The 27,047-nt window shown below is 41.2% G+C and overlaps 1 protein-coding gene across 2 annotated transcripts in view; it reads right to left on the reverse strand.

The window, feature by feature from the left end:
* The window catches only part of srbd1 (S1 RNA binding domain 1), a 46,041-nt gene extending 19,444 nt beyond the window's left edge, over nt 1-26,597 (reverse strand). The window contains exons 1-15 of one of the 2 annotated variants that reach the window (XM_047602276.1): nt 26,504-26,597; nt 26,080-26,144; nt 25,529-25,979; nt 25,031-25,270; nt 24,757-24,923; nt 24,196-24,313; nt 23,907-24,045; nt 23,511-23,607; nt 23,186-23,372; nt 17,965-18,068; nt 17,123-17,230; nt 16,851-17,008; nt 14,809-14,899; nt 14,585-14,692; nt 1,578-1,669 (exon numbers count right to left, since the gene is read on the reverse strand). In XM_047602276.1, the coding sequence (XP_047458232.1) occupies nt 1,578-1,669; nt 14,585-14,692; nt 14,809-14,899; nt 16,851-17,008; nt 17,123-17,230; nt 17,965-18,068; nt 23,186-23,372; nt 23,511-23,607; nt 23,907-24,045; nt 24,196-24,313; nt 24,757-24,923; nt 25,031-25,270; nt 25,529-25,979; nt 26,080-26,144 (2,125 nt within the window). In that variant the 5' untranslated portion in view covers nt 26,504-26,597. Of the gene's footprint in view, nt 1-1,577; nt 1,670-14,584; nt 14,693-14,808; nt 14,900-16,850; nt 17,009-17,122; nt 17,231-17,964; nt 18,069-23,185; nt 23,373-23,510; nt 23,608-23,906; nt 24,046-24,195; nt 24,314-24,756; nt 24,924-25,030; nt 25,271-25,528; nt 25,980-26,079; nt 26,148-26,503 lie in introns of both variants that reach the window. The other variant, XM_047602277.1, reaches the window with a different exon arrangement.
* Between the last annotated feature and the right edge of the window lie 450 nt (nt 26,598-27,047).

The raw sequence follows: 27,047 nt of genomic DNA on the forward strand, positions 1-27,047 counted from the left end.
TTTGAGGCGGAACGAACAGACAAAGAGAAAGAGAAGGATGGGATGTAATAGAGGGAGTATGTCTGGAATCAATGGCTCTCCTCTCTCTTCTCTGGCTGCGGCAGGAGGCTGCTGCCTGAGATAATATTTAGACAGGGATGGAGTTTCAACCCTCGCCTTGCTCTCTGCACCACCAAAACTCTCCAATACACTTTCCATCTATCCTGCCTCTGACTCTCCCCCTTCTCCCTCCATCTCTCTCTCCCTCTCTCTCTCTCTCCGAGGGGGAGATGATTTGTAAATGGAGTACAGCAACGCTCTCCAGCACTTATTAAAAGTTTATGAGCCAAATACAGTACTACAAAAAAGGGAAGCAATGGAGAAAGCAGCTAGAGATGAAAGCCCTCTTCAGACATTTTGCTCAGGAATGAGAGTGAGGCATTCTGGTGAGACAGCGATAATGAGGCCGCATGGTTTTTGTTGCAGGGCATACGCTATAAAAAAAGTGTCAGCGCAGCTCAACTGTCATTAAAGAAAGTGAGTGACCAGTCCTCAGATGAGAGGAGATAAAAAAAACCCAACAGAAACTCATCTATCACCACTAGGTGTCCCCTTATCACACAACAACCATCGCTGGTGTCTATAACTTACAACTCACAGTACACGATGCTACATGGTTGCTCACGTAGACAGAGACATAAAAACATATACCCCGGTGGGCGATGTGTGTCATAGCGCCACGGCTCAGAACAGCATTGTTTCCCCCACCCCATCTAAAGTCAAGTGTGGTAGATTTCTCATTACTTTCGTTAGGGGTATAAAATATGTCTCTTTGCAGCTCTCTGTGCTGCTGACCACAGGAAACTAGCGAGGAATAATCCAGCCAAGCTTGATTTATGGATTTTATAGAGGAAGTCTGCTGGAAACATTTGTTCTCCAAAACTGTGATTTTTTTTTTTTTTTTTTTTATTCCACTGTGTTTTTCAATGATGTACTATGTGGTGTGAGTTAGGGAGAACTGGCAAGGGAGCAGGAGAGGTACAGCTAAACAGGGGAGAGACATAGGAGAACCGGATAGCAGTGCCAGAAATCCACTGATAATATGACAGCGACGAGTGTTGCTGGAAAATGGGAGTTAAATTCGCGTGTACATTTTCTGAGTGCCCACATAACAGAAAAAAAAAATAAATATTAGTAAGTGCTGAGTAACAGAAAATTATAAAGTAATACAATTTGATTGCACCAATTTTGAATTATATGGGTATAAACCTTTTCCTTGTGTCCCATACTTCAGGTTCAATGAGAATTAAGTGAAAGGATGAATCTTATAGTTTACAGTTAGAGTTAAAATGCTCTAACTAAATCAGATAATCACATTAATCTTGGCACTGTAGTTCTTATCTGCTCTGAAGATGTCTCCATGAGCTATAAGAAATTATAGGTTATTTTTTTTATTTATTTTATATTTTTTACATTTAATCAGCTGACAACATAATCATGATATGTGGCCTTGAACACAATGTCTTCCAAAAGTTTTGCCACATACACATACTGTTTAAAAGCTCAGTAAAAAATAAAATCCATTCAAATTGGCGTACCTGCACTTCTAAGGTTAGGGTCCAAATCTGGCATCTCCTTGACCGCCTCAGGGCTCACACTGTAGATAGATGCTCCGGCCTCATTGGTTATACTAGGAAAACAATGTGTAGAAAAAAAAAAAGTAAAAAATCAAAGACTGACAGCAAAGAACATACCATATACCATTCAGGTTGACCAGTGAGGGAGAACGTTTGCAACAGTGCAAAGGGAGCAAATTAGGGGGTGAGAAGAGACAGGAAAGAACAACAGCTCAGATATGAGTGACTGAAAGAAATAATGGTAGCGCTGTTAAGGAAAATCACCACTGCCTTCTACCTTAAATAATATACCTGACAACATCTTAAATCGACTCTTCATTTGACTCTAGTCGCCCCCTTGACACCACCACAAACATGACGGCTAAAATAGCACCATGACTAATCATCCTGCCTTAACATTAACAGCACAATTACAAGCTTTCAAATACCTTTAGGCTTTCTGACACTTTCTGACACAGCAGATTTACAGAACAGCATACACTCCAAAAGCATGTACGCAAGCTATTGACTTATAATGAGCAACAATAAATACTTGTTCAGAAGAGGTCATGTAGTCATTAAATCAAATAACTGATTGAACTAATGGTACACACTTTGTTTAAGTATAGATTCCCAATCTTTTTTTCCTTTCCTTTTTCTTTCTCTCTGTTATTTAGATTGGCCACTGTTTTAACTGGTTATGGTTGACATTTTCATAAAAGCCAGTGTCTCTTTCTGTGTATGTGTGAACGGTCAAGTACAGTCCAGAAAGTCTGGGGAACTCTTTGCTGCAATTCGTGTGACATGACTGCCATCCAGAGGCTATTGGGGTGAACTGCTATTTGTCAGAATCTTACCAGTTAAACAGATTTTTGTGCATTTTTTTGTGTTGCTTTTTTTTCTTACAAATACCAATCCTGTTAGTATATCAGTTCTGTTGTACATAATACTTACACCATTTGTACAGATTAGATGGCACTTGATTATTGTATTTCTTACTTTCACATTCATTGTATATCTTTTAAGTAATCTATTTAGGTATTATACTGAAAAAAAAATATTTATGTAAGGGATATTTTTGTGAAAAGATGACAAGTTATAAACTAGAATGTACAGTGTAAAAACAGTGAATTCACCAATATTTTAAAGCAACTTAATACAAATGCTTTACAGATTTAATTAATTAACTTGCAAATAGGTTAATTATTTCAGATGAAATCACACTACGCATATTTCTGTGATGAAAAAAATGATCCTAAACTAAAGATACAAATGGCCGTGTTAATGTATTCGGTCTAAAGTAGACTGCTTATCGTCTATCACCACACGGACAGGACAGTGGTGCAACAAAGACACTGATACCCGTGTTAATGCCGGTGACACACAACGGAACCTGTCATGTTGTTCAGTCTATCTGTTCTCTCGGGTGGATGGAGATATGGGGGGGGGGGGCAATTACATGAAAAGAAAGAAAGGGGAGTTTCCTCGGGGCTAACTAATATGACAAGGGGGTCAGGACCTCCCCTATGTCCAAACGTAAGGCCTTCTGTGTTGGACACACACACACACACAGACATAATATCCCAGAGGCCTGGACCTTGCCACAACAACCTTGCCAATTATAAGTATCTTGTTAATGAGGAGTGGCAGAGGCCTTCTGATGAGAATCACATTTAAACGAACTTGTCGCTCCCTCCCTCCTTTTCTTTCTCGTTCCCATCTTCTCTATTCATCCCTTCCTCAGCCCCACTGTTCTTTTTGTCATCTCCCTGTCCATCGCGCTGACAGCTGACATATCGCCATGGTGACGCCACTAACGAGCACTGGCACATGACCTTCAAGGAGGTCAGAGCGGAGCTGGTCATTAGCCTGACACACTGTGTCTCTCACACACACACGCGCACATAAAAGATACCACATCAATATATGAATATACATGAATGCGCCAAACGCACAACACGCTCCATGTTCCAACTTTATATCCACACGTTAACACGGCTTTCAATAATGCAACAAACTTTCATAAAAAAAAAAAAAAACACACACCCAACACACTGAGCTCCCTCATTACCCTCACTCAAAGATAGGACAATGGAGGTCAAATGGAAGACAGCCGGGACCACACTACGGTGTGTTCGAGGAAGAAAGAGCAGGAGAGATGGGTCAGACAAAAGTAAAAACCAAAGTAAAAAGATGTCATTAAGAACACATGGGACATATAGTAAAGGAGAATATGGACGCGTGGCCACAAGCCCCTATAACGTCGAACTTAATTAAGACTACTGCTGGGGCATCTGGGTAACGGCACTGTCATGGATACAGCTCTGAGCCCTCGTCACCACAGCGTCCATGGCTTCCGCCACAGCGAGGGCATCACCCTGGCAGCCAGCAGAAGGTCGTGTGTAGATGGACGGTCGAGGCATGGACAGGGACACACACACACACTTAAAGACACAAAGTCAGTGGTAGCCTCTTGGTGTAAAGCGATGACTTCTGGCCCTGTAGGGTTATCATTTATTCGCACTTTTGTTTGCTCTCTTAATTGCACACACACACACACACTCACTGTACAACAGAGGCCTGCCTTTAGCCTTGTCCCTTCCCGGGGCAAAGTCACAAACTGACTACCCAAACCGTTCCCCTACTGGTTGTGTTTAAGACGCACCCCTGGGGTTGACACACACATCATGACTGGCCTCCTGCCGGCCATCAACAAGCCTAATATTGGAGGAGATAGATACACAATTTGATACCTTGTTACAGCCTCCTGGCCCTCTTGCCCCCAATCTAAATTAAAATCAGCTCATCAGATCAGTCATAAAAAGAATAGGGGCAATAATATCATCAACTGATATGATGTATGGGATAAAAAGTTAGGGGGAGCCGGAAAGGGGGGATAAGTTGATGATTGGCAAGACACCAAGCTACATACAATAGATGCAATATGCATGTCAGTGGTAGAGCAGTGAAAATCAGTGCACTCACTTCATTAGTTATTCTGCAAAATAAAATACATCTGCATATGTGTGACTTATCTAACTTGGAGAGATTGGCCCGAAAAACAACCCGGAAACAGTGCTGTACTTTGATGATGAAGTTTCTATGTTCTAAAGTATTTTAGGCCAATAGATAAAGACAATTAGTGAACATGTTAGCTTAAAAAAAATAAAAATCTTTACAGGCTCTTAAAACTTAAGCTTTTCTTTTGTCATTTTACAGAATTGTCATTGTGGCTATGTACAGGCGTCATTCACTGAGATTACTCCACGGTGAAATAACCAACAATACAAAAGGCACACTGCTAGCAAGCAACATGATTTTGAACTTTTGCTAATTCACTGTTTAGGTGGACACAAATAGCTTGAAATGAAGGTAATTGCACTGAAGACAAGTAAGCTACTAAACACCTGCTGATGTCTTTGGGAGTGCAAAATATTATATATAAAACAGAAATGAATACAAAAGCATACACCTATTAGACATATCATTATGTCCACCTTCCTAATATTGTGTGTCGTGCCTCTAAAAGTTGTGACTCATCAGAGAATGGACATGGGTCCCCTGAGGGTGTCCTATGGTGTCTGGTAACAGCATGTTGTTAGTGGGGGCCTTTGGGTCCTATGAGTTGAGGGGAGGGGCCTCTGTGGATCAGGCTTGTTCCAGTTCATCCCAAAGAATTTGGTGAATTTGGAGGCCAGGTCAACACACTGCGTTGTTGTACAACCTTGTCATATTTTTTGAGATGTTCCTAAACTGTTTTTGTGTGCGTCTGTGTCAGGCTGCATCCTGCTGGGGGTGGCTGCTGCAATCAAGGAGTGTCATTACTATGGGGTGGGGGCGTCTGGTCTGGTCTAGATGGGTGGTACATGTCTAAGGAACATCCACGCAAATACCAGGTCCAAAAGTTTCCCAGCAGAACATATTGTCACAAGATGGACAGTGTTATTTACTTCTCCTGTCAGTAGTCATAACGTTGTAACAGACTGCTGTATGTCCACATTAATAGTTTACATGTTGATGTAAATCCACTTAAATTAAAGTTGTTTTGGAATCCATTCGTGTATTTCAAAAAAAAAAAAACATGGTACGGAACAAGTAACCAAAATGTGTAACAAATAAACACGGTCATGCTCGTGACTGTATATTCTACAACGGCAAGATCTCTCCCACAACTCTGCGACCGCTCTACTTGGACTGGCCTCAATTTACTGCCTTAGAAGCAGGATGTTAAAACCCCAAAATGTTTTCATATAAAAAAACACGCACATAACACAGTAAGTTTCTCTGTCCCGGCTGCTCAAACAGCTTGAAACCATTGTTCAGTCAGCTGCAAAGCTTGACCTCGGGGAGACAAATTGAGGGATGTGCCATCTCTCCCTCTCTCTCTCGTACGCACAAAGACACACACACACGTCAGGTCTGAAGACGATGACATTTTTCACAGAGAAAAGCGTCCAAATGGCAGGTGTCAGGGGCCGTCAGTCTCCATCGAGGCGCTGGCAGGCAGGCATACACACACACACACACACACACAGACACACAAACACGCACAAACTCCAACTGCCAGTGCGAGGCTCGTCTGAAAAGAGCAAAACCTCACAGACACTCATGTCAATCTGGTAGCGGGAAAGCACTGCACTCGTGTGTCACACACACACACACACACACACACACACGCATGCAAGAACCACATGTAAACGCACCCTCCCAAACGACAAACACACACATGGCATGTTGCACAGACCCATCACACATGTTTGTAACACGCAAGACCATCGCAGGGAACACTGTAACCCGAGGGAAGGATGGTTGGTGGAAGGAGGGGAAGCAGGAGGGACAGACGCTGACCACCAGTGAGGCATGGTGGGAGAAAAGAGGAGGGTGTGCGTGATGCGGATGAGACAGGCAGATACTCAGCGTCCACCACCTGTAAATGCCAAGTCCTCGGCCTAAACCTCCAGCCAGCCATGTCAAATACAGTCTTGAAATAAACATCTTGTTTTACCAACAGCTGTAAACTAGATTTTATTCATTATTTCCATTAATCATTTAAGTAGATCTCCCTTTCCTTCCTACACCCCTCTCCCACCGTTCACTCCTGGTCACTTGAGGGATGTTCAGTCCCCCATCAGTCCCACTGACAGGTTTTACCTACAGACACTCCTACTACTTCACAAGCTTAGTATCTGAACCCAAGACCTACATCCATCGACAGTCTTTCCCTGTAGATCATCTTGCTCCAACCAATGTCTATATGTTTTCAGTGCCATACGTAATTATATGTGTCTTCCTCAAATATGCATGGCAAATGATGAACAGCTGTAATATTCTCCGCTTTCGGACCCAGAATTAAGTCAGACTCCTTTTCATTTCCACAGACACACTGCATAATGAGACCGAGACCTTCCCGTGCCTCCAAATTCCTCCGTCCCTCTGCACCTACTTCCGCCCAACCCTCAAACCCTCAGCGAGGCCTGAGTGCCTGGATCCCGCTCAGTCATCGCTCACCCTGCCACTGTATGTTCATCACTCGCTCGGCCTGGCCCCAGGGGGCATGCCTGGACACAGGACATGACAGGGGATACACACACCCGCGCCCGCACCGAGTCATAAATACAGTCTCCACCGCTGTCCTCCGTGTCCATCAGCTAGCCAGTAATAATGATCTCATCCAGGAGTGAGCTAGAGGGCGAGACAGTCAAGGACTTATCGTTAGCGTGTCTGTGTCAGAGCAGGCGGGCGGTGCTAGCTATGAGCGTGGTTTCTGCTGCAATGCCCTGTATTACTATCAGACACCTCTAACTATGAGCAAACCAAGGGAAAACATATGACTACTACTACAAAGACGGACGACCTTCCACTCCTAACAGCTACAAGGCGCACGTAAAGAAGCCCAAATAAACTGGTAGAAAGTTGCGATGTAGCATTTGTTCTGTTTGTTTCAAACTGTTTCTCACTAGGCTCATATCTATACATTGTATTCATCAAATAATTAAATTGAAAAACAAACAGGACTGGTAACTTCAAGGCCCTCGAGGGTCTAATCGTGTGTTTATGAAAAGGAGTAAGAGGGTCGGTCATTTCACAGCCTTCAGGAGCGACTGAGCAAGTGGTCAAGAAATTGGATGTGGTTTCTGTTTGCCTTCAGCTGTGGTCACAGTGTGTGTATGTGTATCATCGCCACTGCCCAAAGATCTCCCTAACCTTAGCCCACATATTCTTGCCCTCTGATATCTTTAACATCAGCCGGTTACAGCCAAACACTGTCAGCTTGTCATCCGTCATGCACACAACCCGAAGCACGCATGACGAAAACTCAAAATGTGTGACAGCTCAATGCCAACACTGCGAGAGCAAATGATGTATTAAGTTTAGTTCAGCAAGCAAAGTGACCGTCGCATACCTCAGCCAAAAAAATGAAACATTTGGACAATGATGCTCTGGTTTAAAAAAAAAAAAAAAAAAAAAATAGATTTTTTTTTTTCTTCTGATCTTTACATCTCAGTCAAACATAAGAGCCTCCTTCAACCACAGACCACAAACATCCAGCATTACTTCTGCCTGTGACGCATTTCTCAAAACACTTACAGGAATATTTATTTTGCTCAAAAGACAAGCTATGGCTGCCACAAACCATAACCAAGCATGAAAGAACACGACTAAACACGACTGCTCTCTGTGTGGATGTTAAAGTTAAGGCACCTGTATTTATAAAGATATTTAGGTTTGTTAGCCAATTATTCATTTCATTAAAACTCCAGCTCTGCATGTTTGGATAGTATTTAATGTTTAATGTAATGTTGATGCAGTTGCCCAATATACATATAATCTAGATCAGGTGTCTTCAACATTTTTCAGGCCAAGGACCCTCAAACTGATGGAGAGATTAATTAGGGACCCCCTACCTACTATACGTGTTCTATATTAAACTCAGTCTGGTGCTAATAATAAATATATATTAATATTATTATATTGGATTGATGTTAATGTGTATTTAAAGAAATTTAAATTTGTGGGGGAAAAATTAAAAAATATCTAAAAATGTCCAATCAACCGAAGATTTTGTGACCCCCCTCCAGTGCATTTGCAAACCCCCAAGGGGTCGCGGACCTCCTGTTGAAGACCTATGATCTAGATAATTATATTATTTACAAAACATGCAAAAAAAACAAAAAATTAAAATCAGGACTCGGTTCAACCCAGTCTCAACACAGAAAAAATAGATCAGACTGGCCGAACACAAATTGATCAGGATATCACTACTAGATTGATCTTTGCATTACTTCCAATTTTACCATCTTCTCAAAAGTTATATATTGCATGTCACTGGATCAGGGCCGTGTGTATGTTTTTGCCTTTCCTAACGATCGGCTTCCCCCTCACAAAAACCTAGAATCACCACCGTCCGACGAGGTGACACAGAGCACTGCGTGACACCAGGCAAAGCGCTGCACTGCAAACCACCGATGCACACGCAGGCATCTGTCCGACCAGCGCTGAGAGCTCTTATGAGCTTTGACAAAGCCTGCATGCTCTGTCGGTGTTAAAACACAATGACAGCCAAGGTCACGCTGCACTGGCCTGTCAGCGAGCCGGAAAGAAAGACACAAACGGTGGCCATTCGAGCTATCCGTGAGCACGTGTTAATGAGAACGGACAAACACTTCACTCACATTTATATACACTGGTTGGATTGGGCCACCTACAAACTTAAAAATTATTTACGGAAGTCAAGCGTGGAGTTTTTTTTTTTTTCCCCCTGAATTAATGTGTCACAAACTGATGGGCAGCAGGAGGTCTTTAAATTATCGGGGCACAGCTGTATGGCAAGTAACCTAATGTGCATTCAGTGAGGGTCATCACAGGCACAGACAAACCTTGTCAGCTTAATAATACCTCATGCTGTATAATGTCCTGCAGGATGCTGGTTATCCATAGAGGCTTTGTTCAAGCTTAATCATGTAAGGTTACTTTGTTGTAAAACTAATGGGGGACCGTGAACTGGGTGATTTAACAGAGAGCTGAGAGAAAACACTGGTACATCTGAGCCACTTGACTTATACTGATTATACTCACCATTCTAAATATTAAGATCTATTATGCAAGTGCATAATATGCAACTACTTCTGTGCTTGATAAAAAGCTATGTAAAAAATGTTGTTTACTTGCTATTAAGCTAGTCTAGTCTGACTGGCCTTGAGTTACTGCACTTGTAGCTTATACTTCTGTAGTTTGCATTAGTTTCTCTCTGGTATAAAAGCCTTTATGTAGTTTCTATTTAATTATTTATAATTCAATTGAATTGTTTAATTATTTCTGTATATTAAGTTAATAAACAAGGACGACCAGGTACACTGAATATGAATAAAAGTTGGTCTGAGAGAAAATAAGTGAATTTGAACCTGTATAATAATCCAATCCAAGACACACATATCAAAGGCAATTGACGCAATATAAATCTAGAAATATATAATATAAGTTCAGGGGTGATAACAGCAACCTGCTCAAATATTTTAGGAGGTCATATGCTTTTTAATAAAACACTCTAAAGTAAGCCATCGTTTGAGTGTAGGATGAAAAATAAAAATAAAAAAATGTAAATGAGCCAGGTTTTACTGGAGCTGCATGCAAATTAGTGCTGAAAGCGACAAAAACATCCAAAGAGAAGAGCTTTCTAAATGTGAGAATATGCTGCTTTCCCATCATGAATTTCTAGGTTTCTGACTGTTTACAGGACAAAATTGAAATGAAAAACAAGTTAGTACGGGTTAATTTCACATTATGTAAAATTTACAAAGAATTTAAAAACAACTGTCAAACTCAAATCAACAAATTAACTTGCTGGTCAGACTCAAATTAAATTACATGAGTGGTGTAATTGTCCTGCTATAATCCTGAAATTATCCCACTTACACAGCTGTATACATGTTCACACCTATCCATCCAAAATGGCAGTACGTCACAACACACACACACACACACACACACACACACACAAAGACACACGAATCCGTGCCCTTTTTTGGCTGTCGCTAGAAAAGGCCACGCTTCTAAAAACGATGGAAGAGGTGACGCTATGAGTACGATGAGTCTACTCAAACAGGACTAAGGCAATAAAAACTCCACGCGCGCACACGCGCACACACACACACACACACAAACACACACATACACACACACAAAATACAAGTAAGGATGTCCCGCAGGCTGCCATTTCTGGCTGTCATTCCAGCTGAGCACTGAGGCAGAAGGGCAGGGAGAGAGAGGGAGACAGGCGGGTGGAAAAGAAAGGGTGGAGGAGGGTGGGGGTGGTGACACAATGAAGGCTCACAGGGAGACAGGAAGCAGACGGTGCAAATGAGGCTGAGGACTTTAATGAACTACCGCACAGTCGAGGCTGACAGGAGCGCAGAGGAAAGCAGAGGAGATGGAGGCTCAAATACCTAAACATACAAGCACATGCGTTTACATGGGCACACACAGAATATGGATACACACATTAACCAAATCTATATCACACATCTAATCGCACATAAATTGGAATAATAACCTAAAAAGGTTTCAGCGCTGGTAAATTTACACTTTCACTGGCTGACCCCGCTAAACAAGGTAATGATGTTTAAAGTTCCCATAATATAACCTCCCTCTTGCTCTTACTGTTTATTGCGCACACAAACATGATTGTGTACTTTCCTTTGGAAACAGAAAGCAAGAGGATGATAGTTGCTATTTGTTGCAGCAGATGTCAAAGAAAAAAACCAGAAGGGAAGCCAAAGGAACGTGGCCTCTAAGGCAGAGATGGAAAGAGTCGGCCACTCTTTCCACTTCTAGAATAGTTTGTCTATTTAAGGTGTCCGTAGGTTTTGGTGGTTTTCCACCGCCATGACTGAGCCAGCTGCAGATGCATGGACTGCTTGAAAGACTTTTCTACACCTGTCAATCAAAACCTGCCGGGTCACGCATATAGAAACACACATGGCGGCGAAAGAAAACCAGAAACTGGGTCAATTAATTACACTGCAGACATTCACAGTGAGCGCGAAGACCCCTCGCTGTTTCTTATGCTACATCGCTAAACCCCGCCACTGCCATCATCCTCGTTGTCGAGGTAATGAGGTTTTCTGTATGGCAAGTGGAGGTCAGCCGTGGGTCAGACAGCAGGGGAGTAAGAGCCTTATAGATAAACCATCATCTTCCTTTAAGGGATATTGTAGTTAAAGTTGACACATTAGAGGTCAGCCTCCATCCATATATTTAAGGAGTCTTAAATATATGTAAAAGAAATCATTGCTACCTTAACAGTGATGTGTGACACCACAACAAATAAAGCAAAGCGGAATGAATACCACCTCCAAAGCCACTTCCCTACATTTCATAACCATGAACAAGGATAAATGAATGTTTAATTAATTGATTATATGTTCATTACATAAACTCACCGGCCGGTTCATTTGATATGAAACTCATTGAGTATTTGTTTAAAATTAGAGAGCTGCTGATTCAACTGTGTTTTCATTTTTCAGGCTGTGGCTTGTAGTACTATTCAACTGTATTGTGTTGTACAGACACATCTTTCTCTTATTATGACAACACTGTTTTAGTCGGGGGGCTAAATAACAGAAACAGCTGTGTTGAATTCATCCAGTTTGGTGTATGTATTTCTTTTCACTTGTGTAGCTACTAAAGAGGCCGGCGAGCGTACAGGCAATCTGAGGTTACCCACCAACCCAAGAAGTACACTGATCAGGCATAACATTATGACCGCTGACAGGAGAAGAGAAACGCAGAAAACTAGTTTTCCAATGTGTAAAAACATATGGACAATCGAGATTCTCGTTCGAGCTGAGAACCGACGACGATGATGGAGAGAACAGAGAGGAGGTTGTAAATGGTAATGAGACGAATGAGGCAGAAGATGGAGAGAAAGGGAGGGCAGAGAAAAGAGTAGCAAGGGGGTAAATTTTAAGCGAGACACACAGATTCAGCTTTTACATCTATTTTCCATTTATGAACTAAAATCAGCCACAGTCCGAAAAAAAAAACAAAAACAAAGCGCGGCATAAGACCAGACGACTCCAGAGTGATATCATCTGGATAACAGCAACCATATTCTGATGGCTAATGTCAAAACAACATCTTTCTGCTCCTCCAGAGTTCATGCACTTGCAAAAGCTTTTATTCAACAAACCGTACCAAGGAAAAGGCAGACTATTTACACATGTGTGCAAAAATGCAGTTAATCACATTGGGCGATATAGGACATTCAGCTCGCACCACATCAAACAGAAGTCTGAGTTTCTCATGTGTTGTGAAAAGCGCGAATGCCAATAGCTGCAGCAACCGAACGAACAAGAGAGACATTATATCAAGATGTGAAATTCAGCTGCTCTGGAGGTGCTCAAAAGGGCTGTCATGAAAATAATCAAGTAGACGTTAACTTAATAAACGCCTCACTCTGTCTGTTTCTGCTCTCGAAAATGGAATTTTAGTGAAGAAATATGGGCTATTACACCGAAAGTATGACCTCTGAATTGTTCATGTGTGCGAACTTAAAAGATACCGGGAGAACTATGCACACACATTCACACACAGCCCTGAATCATTTTAGGCTGAGGTCCCGCTGCAAACCTCAAGTCAACAAACACACATGGAACTAAGAAGAGAGTGAAAGAGGTGGAGCGAGGAGAGGCCACTGGTTATTATGCTTGGATGGAGGATCTGCGCCGTTGTATTCTGAAATTTGGACCGGGCCCGCGCACAGACACGACGTGGGCCACAAAACGTCTCTTTAATTGGACTAAAGCGAAACGAAGTCCAGATGGCTTTAATAGAAAATATTCACTTGAGGACAAATTCCAATTTGTCTTTCTCTCCATCTCTGTCCCGCTTTCTCACTCCCACGTGTATTTCAGCTCAGTTTTTTTCGCTCTTACACATCCCTTACCCCTCTGTCCTCAACACTTCTCTTTATTTTCATACCAAGGTCAACACTTCTTATTCATCATTATCATCATTCCTGATCTCAGTGGCACCCAAGAAACATAATTGAGGATTTTTCCAAACAGTGAGAAATATCAAATGAAGTTTGTTTTACTGAAATATATGAAATGCAATGTACAACATCAACATATAATACCTAATGGGTCCTATTCTGGGGGGTGGTGCAACAACCGCTGAAAACAGCACTGACAGTTTCCTGGCCGTGAAATCTGCTTTGCGCAGCGCTGTGGTATTTTGATGCCGAGTACACACGGGCTGGAAGAGAGGTTTTTGTTGGTCTTTCATACTTTTATTTATATATATTTGATGGGTTGTAGTGGAGAGAGACGGTAAGTGATTGGGTGAGAGAACGGAGACAAGTGCAGTGAGGATTGTGGCCTCAGTTCGTAGGGCGCCCCCTAAATCTTTACACAGTCAAATCAAAGCCAGCAGATAAATGAATGATAAATGAAATATATATTTATATAATTGTGTTATAAACTGGAATGTTAAAACTTCAACGGATCAGAGGATTCTAGGTTTGACTCCTGGCTGGCTCGTTTTGTACTAAATTTCCCTCGGGATAAATAAAGTATTAATCTAATCTCTAATCTAATAAAGCTATTCTTAGAGTAACCGTGGTCCACATCGCCTTCACGCTGCATCACAGTGCTCTACTTTCTTTGACTGAAGCAAGGTATGTACAAGTCTGTCGCAGACACAGGGTGCAGAGCTATTACACGTGAATATCAGCGATGTGTTGTTACATTTATGTGGGAGATTTCAAGTTATAAAGGCTGAAGTGAAATTTCATATTTCGTCAGAACAAAACGCCTTTCTTGTACTGACATCAGCAAATACATGCTAACATTACAGCATCACTTCTTAAAGTTATATTATCTCTATTTAAGGTGTGAGAGACAGTGAATCAGTAAATATCAAACTGTCATCCACCAATCTTCTATGTGCACGTACGTCTGTTCACGGTAACGACTGGATTAAGACCTTACCAGTAGGACACATCCAGTGGGTGGAAGTAACATCTGGAGATGAGGTCAGCGAAGAAGGACTCTGTCTCACGACACGCTGTCCCATTGCCAATGACAACCTTGCTACAACTGGTTTGGACAAGACGAGGATTAACAAAGAACTTAAACATTACTAAAACATGGCAAGGTTCACAAAATCCTTTCCCGGTTGATAATATTTGCTTCAGTGACTGTAACAGCAATACCTGTATTTGATCATGAGGTGGCGCAGTTTGTCAGCTTCTCTTTGCTGGCCTGAATTATGCAGGTACACAACATCAGTATGGAGAATCTGACCTTAGAGACAAGCAGAAAGAGAGAGGAAATAAAATAAAGTTAAACAGTAAACAGCCCATGTTTCTCCACAGTGTGCTGTTTAATAAGGCAGCAATGCCCTTAATAAATTAAATAACTGATGAACTCAGCATTTGCTCCGTGTAAGCCACCACAGGAAATCCAGCGGCTGCCACTTCACTGCTTCCTCCGAGGAGGAGTGTAGATGTGAGTGGACAGCAGTGACGGGAAGTGAAGTGGGATAGAAGCCACCACACCGGTGACCACATCGTGCTGGGCCTGACACCTGATATATGCCTGTGGTACCTATTGTCAGTGTGTCAGCATGACTTGTGGCCACACAATCAGTCACCCAGAGGGTGGGATATTCCCTCGCGCAGTGTGAAGCCGCACCCACTGAGAAACGTGCCAGGACATACAGTAAAGTAGACACAAAAATGAGCGCGCACACACATAAGCGTGGACGCATTATTCGCTCTCCAGGGTCAAGCCAGCTACCATCTAGTGTCTAACGTGCGCACACACCTTGGAGGGGATAAAAAATGTCCTGGTTACCTAGTAAAATAGCATCTTCTCTTATATTTTAGGCTTCATCTCCACGTTGTATAATACAGCGTGGCTTTTCAGTACTTTCATTATTAGGTTTGAATTATAAATAGCAACATAAACAAGAAGTGCGGGTTTGGCTTCATTCAGAGAGAAACATAAGAAAGAAAGTGAAAATTAAACTGATTTGTCAGCAATGTGTGGGGACATGTGGTGTGATAACGTAACGTGTGGGAGAGCAACTCTGTACAGGAATCAGGTCGGCGCATTGTCTGCACAAGTGTTCATGAGTGAAACAACTTTAACGATGTTCCTTAACCATTTTATTAGTCAAGATTCAAGGTACTTTTTATTGTAATTTTTCACTGTGTCATCAGAGAAAAACTAAATATGGTTTCTCGTCCATGGTTTAACTGTTAGAAGGGGGGTTAGAAGGCCTTGTTTCATTAATGGAAGATGTTCCGCCATTATTATTTTAAAATAAGAACCGGGAGTAAATAAAATCTAACTAACATTACTTTGGTCATCTCGTCCAGAGACCTCTGAAACGATAGCTGTACGGAGTGAATCACACCAGCAGCTGAGGGTGGAGTGACGTCTGTTTTAGTCTGTCAGATAAGGATTCTTCTTTTTTTTTAAACATTTTTTTTTCTTTACGCGAGTTCTTGAGTAAAATGTTTGCTTCAAACTGTCTAAAAGAAAGCAAAACACAGAAGCAGCAGATCTTTAAATGACAAAAAGAGGCAATGAGTATTGTGACTATAGTTTATTGATGACCAATAGTAGTTTTGGGCGGCTGTGGCTCAGCTGGCAGAGCAGCTAATCCACTGACTGTGAGACTTGTGAGCACCTTGTATGGCAGTTTCAGTCGTTTACGTGTGAATGAAGAAACTGAAACATGCTTTGAGTACAACTGAGGTAGAAAAGAATTATGGAAGTGCAGTCCATTTGCCTTTTAAAAAATGTTTTGGAACGTGTGTCAGATCTTGTTTCTAGCCAAATGGAAACTCAGATCAAATTTGATGCTTGGCAGATGTTAATCTTGGGCCCAGTTCCCAGGTTATAATGGATCTATTAACTTTACTCATTTTTTTAGATGCACGTTATTTTATTTTGTGTTGTGGGGGCGTTCCTCATCTTGATTGAATCTCTGAGTCTGTTTTTTTATTCTGACTTTTTAAGCAGTGCCTTCATCAGTTTCATCTCCAGTGGGTCTACAGAGATCATAAGATCTATACTGCTAAATACAGACTACTGGCTGAAACACATGTCTAATATTAAAGGCGTCTTATCGTTGTATTTTAAGGATAGAAGAAGCCCACATGATTTCTACTGCTCAAATTATCCTTAATGCAAAAGTAAGTGACACTAACTCTGCATCTAATCCAGTACATTTGTGCTTATTTACCAGTGGGGGAGAGGACAGCCAGTTTACAGCCATGTCTGAAGCCGGGGTCCACACCCATGATGACACAGCCCCTGACCGGACAGACCAACAGGCGCTGGCGGAGGTTGCGGCCGAACATTGCGATTGACTCCTTCTGTGCTGCACTTGTCAGCTTGGTCCTAAAGAGGGGAGAAAACAGATGGGGTAAATAAACAAATAAATGTATGGTAAAGGAAAAATGCTCAAAACACAGAAAATAGACATAGAAAATGCTTATAGCACATATAAAATACCTGTAATTCCTAGTGAGGAAAGGCAGAATAAGCCTTTTATAAGAGTCCTCTACTGCATTCTTGATGATTGTACGAAGTTCTTCTCTTGCAAATGTCTTTGGCCTCCACCTGCATCAAAACCATGGGAGATTTAGTTTTTATTATTATTATCTATTATCTACCAAAGCTCTCAGGAGAAAATGTGCAACACATATTACACCCTCAGCACAATCTGAACAAAGAAATATTTTTAATTATAGTTCAATTTAACTGGAGTGTACTATTTCACAAACAAATAACAGCTTCATGATTCCATATGAAACATATCTTATTTCTAACGCCTTTATTTGCATAAAATGAGCTGAATGGGGAAACAATCAATAAAAGTCATATTTCTCATACTGTATGGTATTCCAAACATAAAGCTTATGATATTCAAATTTAAAACTAAATAAAATACAGTTCTACACAGAAAAAAAAATAATCCTTTAAATTGCTCTTTAACGAAAAAAATCTTATAGCTAAGAGAAAAGGGTTCTTTCTTTTTTCTCTCAAATCACTTATTCCTCAAGGTAAAATCTCCCCTACAAAGCAGTAATAATCTTTGGTCAATAAATGAGCAGATAACCAATAATGACGTCCTATATATGAGTCACTGAAAAAGTATTTAATGTTTCAGCACTAATGAGGTGCCTATTTCAAAGAATTTTATTCATTTTCTTTTCTTCTTCTTTTTTTTTTTTTTAAATCTGTCGTCATACTGTATTGTTAAACCCGTCCACTTCGTATGCCCACCCATAAAACAAATGATCACAGCAGATATATTGTTAACAAAGGCTCTTGTGTGTTACTGCGTTTCTAACCTGTTGTTTATGCACCACCGCATGAAGTCGCTCTTCACCCTGTCGGGAATGTTCACCTTCACTGTCAGAATCTTCAGACTCTCACCTCGGTTAATAGCCAGCGTCTGTACACATGCACAGATGAATTTTCACCTATTAATGCAACGCAATGGACTGTTTGAACGTATAAATACATAGATGAATATTCTGAGAAGCAATGCATTAAATCCACTCTGCAGTCATTTCTATGTAGTTTGTCTATAGCTTGTAATTTACTATTTTTAAACGTTACACTTAATGTGAAGTTGCAATACACACATGAGCACATGGTTTCTTAACAACCATAGGAAAAACATCTTAACTCTCCACAAGCGTGAAAAAAAAAAAAAAAAAAAAAGCGATGAGCCTAGGAGTACATCCAGTGGCCGGGCCTGTTGTGTTGCGCGGTGGTTCCCCCTCGGAGGAACTGTTACATGCTGTTAAGCAAACAGTAGTAAGTGTCTGACCTTTTCAGTGGGGAACCTTTAGCCTGCCACAGAACAGGGCCAAGAAACAAGACATCAATCTGGAGCCCAAGCGGAAGAAGCGAGCTGACAAATGCCACCACTATGCCACCATCAGCACTGGGACCGCGAGGCCAACCCCCACCCACACCCACACCCACACCCGCACCCGCACGTGGTGCCACAACCATTACCACTCAGCAGCACCCTTGGCTGTAGTGCACCCATATGTACCACACACATACAAAAATAAAAATATACAAAACAGCTAATGGCACGGTAAGATAAGGATTAATGCGGCCGGGTTTGCTTGAATAACGATGAAAGTTAGATTTCTCTTCTGTTGGCATGTTAAAGCCCCGGGCCCCCTCGCCGACTGCGACGAGATTTCTCAAACAATCTCCATCAAAGCGCTGAAGTTTAACGTGATGTCAAAGAAAGCAAGCAGAACACTGTCAAATTAAAGTAGTGGAGAGAAAGCAGCCTCGCTAAGTCTGAGTTCGGAGGGTTTGGTGTTTAAGCTTCTCGTATAATGAAGGGTGACACTTATTTTTTTTAAAGGGTCGTCATGCATTATAGGCCAATTCCTGCACTGCTGTCGGTTAAATGCAGGGATGTATTTAAAAAATAGGAAATGATGATAAAGAAAAAAAAAGTACTTAAATATAACATTTGGATGTTCTAGGCAAAACACTATGATGCATGGACAATATACTATTTAGATCCTCTTTTCTATCTAATAAAAACCACTGAATTACCGCATCATTAAAATTGTTGTCTGCATAATGAGCACACATTTGAACTACAGAAAAGCTGCGGCCCATTTAACCCAAGGCAGCTGTTGCTTGTTTGAATCCTGTAATTTCATTAGGGCAAAATAAAAACGGGGCTAACACAACTGCACCCCGAACAAAGATTTAAAACGTCCGTGCTCCCTTTAAACTGGTGATAAACAGTATAGCGTTTCTGTCGGGGGTTGGGTCACTGGTGGGAGGCAAATCTGAAGGGAAGGGCGACAGAAGACAGAGAGAAAAGTGTATTTGTGTGTAAGACGGTGGTGACAGGTAGCCAAGTGCTCGCCAAGCTCTGACGAGACCGGACACACTGTCTCTCCTCGATGCCCCTTAATCCTTCCACCAGCCCCGCGAGCGAGGGCAGTCAGCCAGCAACTATCCTCTCTCTGTCTGTCTCCTCCTCTCTCTCACTATTCCTCTGGAGGAATACTGTCATCAACACATCTAACCATCCGACATATTGAGGATAAACAAACACTTGGTGACCTGGCTGACACGCGTAGCGCACACACTGTGGAGGTCTGATGAATGTGGTTGTATAACGGCAGAATGCCTTGTGTTCCAACAATATGAGCTAAAATGTGTTCAAGGAGGGAGAAACAATGAGAAATAATGAGAAAAGTATTCTTTAGAAAGCACAATTCCATATAAAGTTCAACAATCGGTCCAGCAAGAAATTTTTTACAGGAATCTAATAGATGGAATCTTAATCAGAAACAAGAACGACTTCTTTGATGGTCATGACTCTACATGTTATTATTATCTTGGTTCAAGTATGTGTAACATATGTAACTATTGTGTTTCGTTCATAAGTGTGAAAAATGTATTTGTACATGTACAGCAAATACATAACGTATGTACTGCAACCAAAACACCACTAGAAGAAGTTAACTTTTAAAGCGTTTGAGTAAACAGACGCCACAGATGTTTCTTGTGTTCTTGACAATGCAAAGAAACTTGTCTTTCTTCACCTCTCCATCAAAAAGGAGCGATTAATTGATGAAACAGCTCCATAGACCAAAGCTCCTCTGCAGGCGAGCCTCTGACTGGAGCGCTAAACTACCATTTCATCACGACACAAATCGCATTAACAAAAAAAAAAAAAAAAAACCTTACCCGTTCAACAAATCTACCCTGGCATACGCGAGCACGTACAGGCTGATAATAGCTATAAGGTAAATGTGAACCTTTCGACGAGGACCTCAAATCAAATCAGAGCTGATGGAATTAAATCTGAGCATCATGCTTCAAGACATAGTGAATATCAGAGCTTTCTATACACTTAGACTAATGCTGGATAGATTTATTACAAGGTTGGATCATTTTAGAAAGGAATGTAGTGGGGAAATGTTTACTTTTTTCGCTACATTAGACCACATTTACAATAGAAAACACTTTAAATACTTTTCTTGGCTCCTCTTTTCACTTGCAGATTTACAATATTAGAATGTCTTCGGATAAAACCAGCAATTTGGTAGCATAATACCAGACAAGTAATGTAGATTACTTAAACTGTATGAAGAAAATATAAAGTAGCATTAGTTGCAACCCCATATTTTTAATCCCAAAGTCAAACAGGCAGTAAATGCTTAATTTGATATAATAAAATAAAAAAAATAGGTCAGGAGAATTTTTTGGCTACAGTATTTCTTGCTTTTACAAAATGCATTGGTCTTTGTATGTAAACGTAATCTTAACCACATATAAATTCAATTTGAATCTCACCCTTTGTCCTCTCCATCTGTAAAACACAAATCTTATGATGGATTTTATTCAATAAGCAATTTTGTTTTCCACCACAGGGTTTTTTTTGCCACCTACACATGAACTTGTTCACTGGAACAACTCTTACATCACTCCGCCCCCGTTCAACGCCCCGTCCTTCGCCTTTAACAAACCACCGGGGCCGGGGCCCTTGATAAAAATGTGTTAAAGCAAACGGGCAAGTTTGTGCTCACACACATGCCTCCTGTCAAAACACATCTCCCACCTGCTACCACCGCCCCGCCAACTTGACGGCTAGAAAAGGTTCATTTTAGCCGGAATCTGACAGCTAGCAGGGTCACAGCAGCCTGTGGATTAACGCTCCGTGACAAAGGCGAGTCATCGAATTAAAGGCCTTGCGTACGCGGGAGAGGGGAGGGGGGGGAGTGGATGGGAGGGCTTAGTCAGAAAAAAAAGAGGGAGGGAGACAGATGAAAGGAGAGCAAGAGAGATAAGTGAGGGACCCACCTCAACGCCGCTCATCTGCTCAGGCTCCCCCTCCTCTTACTGCCCCCCCCCCCCTCCCTCCCTCCTTCCCCACCCTTTCCACTGCCCGTGGGCCCAGCAGCAGTAGCTGTCACTACAGGAGGGCGCCTGTCAATCAGGGCTTCCTAATCCAATGGCATGTCGGCAGGGGACATGTCACATATGTTAAGAGGAGAGAATGAGGGGACTTGCAGGGTGTGCGAGCGAGTGTGTGTGTGTGTGTGTGTGTGTGTGTATGTGACTAAATGACTGTAGGGCAGAGTGCGGTTGCCAGAGAGTGTGGTGTGGCAGAGACAGCGGGTGATGGAAGCTGTGGTGACACATGAGGCCCAGGACCAACTCTGAGTAACCCACCAGTCACTAGAGGGACGGAGGGGGGAGCAGAGCAGGGCACAGGAGGGGTAAATATGAAGGCGCAGACAAGACTAACTGCGACTGACGTGGCTAGCGTTCAGAGGAGGCGCGCATGAAGCAGACGGGATTTACACAAGCAGATGGTGTGCATTTGTTCGTGCGTACGTGCGCTTGCGAGCATCATTTAAGTCACGGCGCACAATACAGGTGTAAATGACGTTATTTGCTTCGTATTCATTTTCTTAACGTTAGTTATTTTTCCTGACAGTAACAGTGCCTTCAGGTCAAAATAAATGGCCACTTTTTGTTTAAGGACTCGGTTGGTAAGAACCTAAAATTTGTCAATATATTACGTGTATTAATATGAGTAACATTTTATTTTTTTGGTAAGACTAAAAAATGGGTATACACAGTGGGTAAGAAAGAGCTATACAGACTATAACAGACTTATAATAGACTATAAGCTATATTAGACTACGACACGGCAATTCTGTAAACATTATTAGGCAGAAGGAATTCTTTGATTAATTTACACTTGCTAGATTCTCAGCAATTTAGGTCATGGTCCCTGAGAATAAATAAATGAAAAAGAGCAAAGGCAACAGAACTTGTTGTGTTTCCTTGAAAACGTTTCACCACTCTTGATAAAACGTCCTTAAGGAATCTCAACAAGTCAAGTTGCCTTATCTTATCTTATCATTTATCTTAACCATAACAAACGATTAAATAAAAAGAGTAAAGATTAAAAGTGATTGAGATTAATGTGCATAAGTAACTGACCTATTTTCTGAGGTTTAAAACAAAGGTTCCTATTCCCTATTTGTGATTTTTTCACGTTGCTGAAGGTACACCATTGTGTATCATCAGTAGAGCTGAGAACCAGTGAAATTGTTTTAACTGGGTTTTAACTTTAAATGCTAGAATAGGACCAGGAGAGTAAACCATCAGACAGTTTCTTGTTTTTGTTTGTTTTTGATTTCTTTCATCAGCTCTTTATTTGTGCTACATTTGTTCCAACTTGTGAGAATACCTATACTGAATAATCTATAAACTCTCCACATTAAAGGAATAATAGCTTTACCGGTGTATAAAAGTAGCATATTAATTGTTCAGTTTTCCAGAGACTATACGAGTACAAATAGCTAACGCTCTAGCCAGGACCTGTCATTCAGACTGCTACAGTGCAACTCAAAAAATGTAATGGTACCACAGAAATATGCATACTATCCTCCAGACTGCTGCCCAACTTTGCCTCAGTGCTTAAGAGGCAACAAGGACAAAGAGAAGGGTGGGGATGATCAGTAGTTATGCTGGGAGAATGCTAAAGTGGGGGCAGACTACCTGATGAGGCTGGATGCGCTGGACGTTGCAGTTGAAGTCAAAATAGAGGTGGAACTTGTCAATGTCCTTGTTTTTGTTTTGCTCAGCTCCTGATTTGTTGTGGCCTTGGAACGGTTTATTTTCTTCTTTTTCCTTTAGGGCTGACTTAGAAACAGAGGACTGGAGGGTCACAAAGCTCTTCTCACATCTGACGAGGAAAAAGAAAGACGAGAGTAGAACACAGAAATATAGAGAAACATGAAATACACAGTGCTGTTAAAAATGTATACAGAAATGATCAAAGAGAAAACAATCACAAAAAATGTGCATGTGGACTTTTACTCACAATGTCTTCAAGTAGGTGAGTGTGTCAGGGTCTTTTGATATTATATCAGCTAAGATATGCTCCACACCTGTAACGACTTCTTCCATCGATGATAGACCTGTCGCACACAAACACACAATCACACTGTATATAGAAAACATACTATTGTGGGTTTTCAACGAGTCTTATACATTTGTAACAGCAATTAAACTACAAATAAAAATGATTGTATACGTACATGTGGCATCCTGTACATCATAACCATTTAAATTATTAGGCATTTGCCCTTTTTCATACAATAAACTAAATGACTATAATAAATAAAGAACCTCTGTACTTAAAAATAATATTCTTGTGCAAGCATCATGTTAACCTTCACTACTATGTTTGATTATGTCTCAATTGTGTATCTCTTACCTTCAACACCATCTTTTACCCATGCATTTAAATCCAGAGTGTGTGGTGATTCCATCAGTGCAGAGGCAGCGTCCTCAAGGCCAAGTGCTTTGGCCCTGCGAGCTTTTGTCAACTTGCTGCCTTTTTTATAGGGTGAATACTGCAGATAAAAAAACAAGCACTTGACTGAGGTGGCGTGTGAAAGAACCTTCCAGGTGTGCATAAATTATATTACCCAAACCCAAGAATGAGATCTGTAAATCACAGTAAAATAATTGATATTAATTTGGCAAAAATCTTTTATTCTGACCACATGATCCAGTTCATCAGCAGACTGACAGCTCCTCAGGTTTTGTTCCAGCTCAGCTGTCAAAACTCCATCCTTCTTCAGGGTCTGGATTACAGACTGGGTCTTCTTGGCCAGACAGCTGAATTAAAACCAGATACATACACAAATCTAAACAAAAAAAGATTTGTGTAACATCCACAACTGATACAGTTTAGTCCCTCAAAGCTTGGTTACTAGCACCATCTAGTGGCCAAAGTCAAATATGCACTCTAGAAACAAACAGTTCTTCTAGAATAGAATAGAATAGAATAGAATAGAATAGAATAGAATAGAATAGAATAGAATAGAATAGAAAAATACTTCATTCATGCCCTGGGGGAAATTCGAGTGCCCAGTAGATTGTACACAAACATACACAGACATCAACACAACACACCAACAAAATCAACATATTAGTAACCATTTCAAGAATGCAGTTGTATTTATAAGTCTCTCTAGATAAGTCCCTAAATATGCCTCTCTGGGTATTTAATGAATGTCAATGAGAGCATGAGCATGTGATGAAAGGTTATATTTGCCTACCATAATTCCTCATACACCATCTGGACGTCTCGTACAGCATCGGCATCCATGTGGTTAATCATCTCTTTGCGGTAGCGCACCATGAACGGCACTGTGTTCTCCTCACGAAGCAGAACAATGATATTTACACAAACCCATCGCTCCACACAGGTCATCTTGGACAGTAGCTAAGGAGAATGACACACACCGTTATGCGTCTATGCAATCATTTAGGAAAGTGGGGAGTAAGACAATGTCATATGCATTATTAACTTGGCAATAGAGCCTGCAGTACCTCTATCAAGTCCCAGTTCATGTTGAGCTCATTTCTCAGAGACTGAGCCTCTGATGTTGGTAAAACAGTTGGTTTTCCCAGACAGGCACCACTGGTCTTCTGCTTCTTTAGACAAGGCTCATCAAAAGTGAAATCCTCTTCTTTCACTTCCTGTTTCTCTACTTTCAGAGCGAATAGTGATGTCCCCTCATCTGCCCATGTGTTAGCCTGCTGGGCATCTGACACAATAAATGATATTCTCTACAAAGAAGAAAAACAAGAGAAAGAATTAAGAACAAAAAACAAAATAAGACAGATGACATGTGCTTTATTACAGCAACAACACTAATACACAAAATATAACTTTGCTACTCGTCAATTCTGATGCACACAATGCAAGAAGATTCAGATACATCTTAAAATAGTTTTGTAGATTATGCTACTAAATGTATTTCTTCTTCTGTCAGGTACACGTTTGTGCAAAGCACACAATCATACTAAAATAGTAATCCTCCTCACCTCTTCCTTCGTTCTGATACTTGTACCAGTCGCTTCTACCCTCTCTTCCTCTGGACAAGCACTTTGTGTTTCTCCAGCACTGTCATCCTTCACTATGTTCTTTGTTTCAGCCAATCCAGATGAAACAGAATCCTTTAGATTTTTGGATACCTGTGCTTTACGCCCTGCTGCAGGTTTGCGTGGTGCTCTTGGCTTAGGCTCTTTAGGCACTTTGGGCTCTTTAGGTACTTTGACGGTTTTGGGCTCCTTCGTTTTGGGCACTTTAGGAGCTTTGGGCTCTTTCGGGGCTTTGGGTACTTTAGGGGCTTTGGGCTCTTTTGGTTTAGCAGGTCTCTTGGCAGCTGCTTTCCTCTCTGTTGCAGCAGCTCTGGTAGTCTTGGGGGGAGCTTTTTGCTCTGGTGGCCTCCATTCATCACCATCCTCATCGCTACTCTGTGACTGGCAAAACGACCTTATGGCGGAGAAGGGACAAGGTGTGCACATTATAACGCTATTACCATCTGTATACTCTGTATACAACGTTGGTATACTGGTAGTCTGGCTCTACTTACAGGTCGGAGTCTATATCTTTGTACTCCACAGCCTTGGCAGCTGTTGTTCGGGGTTTTCGCGACATCTGCTAGAAAATGTATGTAGTTAGCTAGTGTCATTTTCACATGATTTAAAAAAACATTACCCGTCTTAATTACACAATAACGTGGTCTGTGGAAAGTATAATATTTACTAAAGTAATGTAATGTAGCTATATGTCGCTAAACATTTATATATGCTTACTTTGGCATAAAGACTGCTAGTGTTAGCCAGCAAACATTTACAGGTCCATGTCTGCTCTAGAAACTGCAGCGTTGCTAGCTAACAGGTTTCAAATTTGGCGCTTTACGATGTGACGCTACACAAGTTAGCTCACTGATGACACGACAGCAAAGTATATTAATGACCCCACAGCATAAAACCCGTGTCTTACTAGCTTTATACCTTTATACCGCTGAAGGTGCTTTAATGGCTAGTGTTTATCCCGTTAGAATCGTTGTTAGTGAAGCCAGGACGTCTTCTTCCTGCAACAGAATAGCTCGACCAATTACAGAAACGCCGCTTCTTCCTCGTTTTTATTGGCGCGTCACAAAATTCATGCTGCCACCTAGTGTATCAGTTCATACATAGCATTAAAACGACTGAACATTATCTGGAAAAAAATAATACAAAAAAATACAAGCTATGAACTATAACATGTAACACACAATGAAGACACCAGAGCTTCCTCTTAGTTATATTTTCTACAATATATTATGATATTATGATATGTTTAGCATCTTATTTACTACAATCCATCACTCAGGGGTGTGAAACTCATTTCTGTTTGGGAGCCACATTCAGCCTAATTTGATCGAAAGCAGTAACATAACAGAGTAATAAACTATAAGCCATGAAAACTAGAGATTTTCCCAACTGTTTTAGTGCAAAAAAGATCAAGTAAATCGGGAGAATGTTTACATTAATAAACTATTCTTTAAAAAATAAA

The sequence above is a fragment of the Mugil cephalus genome, chromosome 13 (assembly GCF_022458985.1).
Source record: "Mugil cephalus isolate CIBA_MC_2020 chromosome 13, CIBA_Mcephalus_1.1, whole genome shotgun sequence".
Lineage (NCBI taxonomy): Eukaryota > Metazoa > Chordata > Actinopteri > Mugiliformes > Mugilidae > Mugil > Mugil cephalus.